The sequence below is a fragment of the Arachis hypogaea genome, chromosome 7 (assembly GCF_003086295.3).
Source record: "Arachis hypogaea cultivar Tifrunner chromosome 7, arahy.Tifrunner.gnm2.J5K5, whole genome shotgun sequence".
NCBI classification, from domain to species: Eukaryota; Viridiplantae; Streptophyta; class Magnoliopsida; order Fabales; family Fabaceae; genus Arachis; species Arachis hypogaea.
Window position 1 is genome coordinate 10,092,187 of NC_092042.1, and position 3,691 is coordinate 10,095,877.

The window sequence follows — 3,691 nt, forward strand, 5'->3', positions numbered from 1 at the left end:
ATTCTACCTATCAAAACAAACCAAGCAAACAACTCCACTTTTGGTGGAACTAAACATTTCCAAATGATCTTAGTGAAACTGTAACTGGTTACATCCTCTGATAACATTTCTTCCTATAGCACCTGTCTATGAGATTTCCACACAACTCTATTCTCTCTATTATTTACTAGCATCACAGGTCTAAGTCTCATGTAACTGACTCAAAAGATTCAACTCTCACGGAAAAAGCTCTCATCTTTATTGAAAGTTTTAAATCTACTCTAGTCCATTTTAAAACTACAATCCCTAATAACTAAAACTACATTGGTTGAAACAGAGAAGAGTCTAGAAAACTAATCTTTCAAGGACCAATATCTTACTGAATATAATTCTAATCCGCTATAAGTATCGTGTATTCAATTATGTCTTGTTACATGACAAAAATAATTAATTTTTATATTAACTGCATGAATAATTATTTAAAAGAATAGATTTTATTGAATGTAAAATATTTTAGATGATATCAAAATTAAACTGATTTATTTCTAGTAAAATTTTTATGATATAGTAAAAATATTTTTTTCCTTCTAGATCACATGTATTGGTATTTCTCACAAAAGACCTTTCTCAATTACATTCCTAACAAATCCTTAGTCCTTATTTGTTTATTTATATCTGAAGATAATTTCATTGAATAAAAAATATTAAGTATAATTCCTATCTTAAAGTACCTTTATCTATGAAAAAAAAAAGAAGAAATATATCTCACCCAAAAATATAAATAGAAAAGTTATAAATACTACTTTTTTGTACTTCTTTTGTAGATTTTTCATTTTTATATTAAAAATAAATGATAAAAAATAAATAAATAAATAAATAAATATTTTTTACACCATAAATAAAATTTACTAAAGAAGCATAAAAAATAGTACAAATACATTTTTCCAATATAAATATGGGTCATAAGGTTTACAGAATCAATGAATCATCACGCAGAAGAGTTGTTAGATTTCAAAGGAAAAGCATCATGGACAAGAAGAGTGGAAGAGAAAGTGATTTTTTTTACCATTCCAAACTTCCAATGTTTAGCTATATTAATTCTGAAAGAGATTGAGACAGAATAAATTCTTGATATGAAGAAAGAATATTGACGAATATTTGGTGTCAATTATATTTTTTAATTCAATCCATCTAACTCTGTGTACAGGTGCAGCTCATATACTACTTCAGCTGCTGCATGATAAAAATCTAACTCCATAAAAATATTTAAGTCAACCACTATTATATTAAATATTGAAGATAAATCCAAAATCTGATGTAAAAGAAATGACACATTAATAGAGTAGATAGGGAGCATAAACTGAAAATAAAACCGATACATATGTATGTGTTCCATTTTGCAACAGATAATACAAGAATGGCAATCACAGTTATTAGCAGGATAGCTTTTGGTTAATTGCATGCAACTCAGTTATGACATCTTTTACAGATATTCGCTGATTAGGAAACTCTTGGGAGCATGCAACTCCAATCCTAGCAAACGACACAAGACATTCTCGAATGGTGTCTTCCAAATTTTGCTGTTGTGTGACCCTTCTTCTTTCTTGATGATCAATTGGAATGAGCAGTCGTGAATCAACAATCTCAGTGATTCCATCTAGAGTTGCCATGTTACAGAACTTGTGTAGGCTTAGATCTTCACCAAACATGCTATCAGTTGGCTTCTTTCTGGTGATCATCTCTAAAAGAAGAATTCCATAGCTATACATGTCTCCTTCTGCTGACACTAAGCCACTTGCTCCATATTCTGTTTTGTTCAAACAAAAAATTAATGGAAAGGAGAATAGAAATAATGCAACAATATCATCATTATAAACTAATTATTTTCAGTTCAATCAATAAATATGTTAAGGTGTTAGTTTCCATAAATAACTGATAATTAATTTTCTCTTAGGACATAGGGAACTCTGAGCTGTAACTAATTTGGTGTAATTATATAGATGAGAATACTATGTCCAAAGCAAAACATGAATTTAAAATGGCAGATTATTTTGTTGCTACAATTTGCAAAGGAAGAAATATGAGAAAAACATTTCAAAAGGATATTGTAAGATATATCAAGAGAAATTGACACTGACCGGGAGGAATATATCCAATGGTTCCCTTAATTGCAGAAGAGCTTGCTTGATTACTACTAGAACAGCTTGCGGCACCATGAACGAGCCTAGCTAATCCAAAGTCTCCTAAGTGAGCAACAACTTCATCATCAAGTACAACATTGCTTGGCTTAATATCACAATGAACTACAGCTTCTTCTAAATCATTGTGAAGATAATCCAATGCAAAAGCTACATCAAGAGCAATATTTACTCTTTGCATAAGGCTGAGACCTGGATTTGTGGACTCGCTATCTTCAATGGTGTTGTGCAACAAGGTTTCTAAACTCCCATTAGGCATGAACTCAAACACTATGGCCTTGAAATCATCCCCTTTGTAATCAACACTTGAACAACAAGTCAATATGCTGAGAAGGTTTCTGTGCTTGATTTTTCCTAGAGCTTTGCATTCGGCCATGAAACTCTTCGATGCCGCGCGTGTTTGGAGCTTCAACACTTTTACAGCAACAGGTCTCTCAAAATGGACGAGGATTCCTCTATACACAGTCCCAAATCTTCCTGCACCAACTAAATTGGATGAAGAAAATCCATTGGTTGCTTGATGTAACTCTCCATAGGAAACCTTCACATAACCATATTGCAAAGCTAGAGAAGTAGTGGCTAACTTTTTTGCCTTTTTCTTGACAAGATATATACTAATAAAAGCTACACAAGAGATTAGAATTCCTCCAAATGCAAGAGTACCGCCCCAGTCTTGATTTTGAAGTTGCAAGGCTGAGACTCTCATGTGTCGACGACTGCATGTAATACCCTCCCATGCACAGAAATGGAGAGACTGATTCCATGATGGCAAAGCATGAGGATCGCGATTGGTAAGCTTGTCCTTCAAAGCAAGCAAAGCAATCTTATCGCTCTCTGAACTCAGGGCCGCATTCACAGCCAAGGTTTGTAAAGCACAGATAGGAGAAACATGATGAGAGACATACACCATCATTATTTCGTTGTAGTGCGACCGTGACAACTAAAAGTGTAGGATTAATATAGTTGCTTGTTTGAATACTCGCTCTGTTATATAGATTTCTAATTTGCTTCATTGTAGGATTAATAAAAACCCAATCTGAAAGTGTTTACTGTACAACACTACAATAATACTAAAGTAATGAAGCGGATACTAATAAATATAAAAACAATTTTTGAAATTTTGTGCTTGAATGGAAAGACTGACTTGGGAGGACCAAGAATGGATATGATGATATTGGAAGACCAAGATTTGCAAGTTGCCTTGGGAGTTGGGAGGACTCCACGATCTTTCTTCCGTGTACTTTATTTAATATTAGCGAAAATCGCCGCCTTGTGTTTGTTCTTCATTCATATCGGCAATAAGCTAAGATGAACAAGTAGCATCAAAAATTAACTCTATAGAAGCAAGAAATTCAAGTGGTTAGGGAGATAACAAGGTGAAGAAATTAACTATTTGATTCGAGTAAACAACTAATAAATCTTCTTTCTGAATGTTCTCTTATTTACGTATCAGCTTCAGCCAAGTGACAAATTCAGCTTATAAATCACACAAATCAATCTAAAAAGAGTCTAAA

At 32.9% G+C, this 3,691-nt stretch overlaps 1 protein-coding gene across 1 annotated transcript; it reads right to left on the bottom strand.

Annotated features, from left to right (window-relative positions):
- Positions 1–1,242: 1,242 nt before the first annotated feature.
- Positions 1,243–3,691, bottom strand: LOC112702394 (probable LRR receptor-like serine/threonine-protein kinase At3g47570). Its single transcript, XM_025753398.3, has 2 exons — positions 2,118–3,691; positions 1,243–1,786 (listed from the first exon to the last, which is right to left on the bottom strand). The coding sequence occupies exons 1-2, from the start codon at positions 3,088–3,090 to the stop codon at positions 1,413–1,415; spliced, it is 1,347 nt and encodes a 448-aa protein (XP_025609183.1). The 5' UTR covers positions 3,091–3,691; the 3' UTR covers positions 1,243–1,412.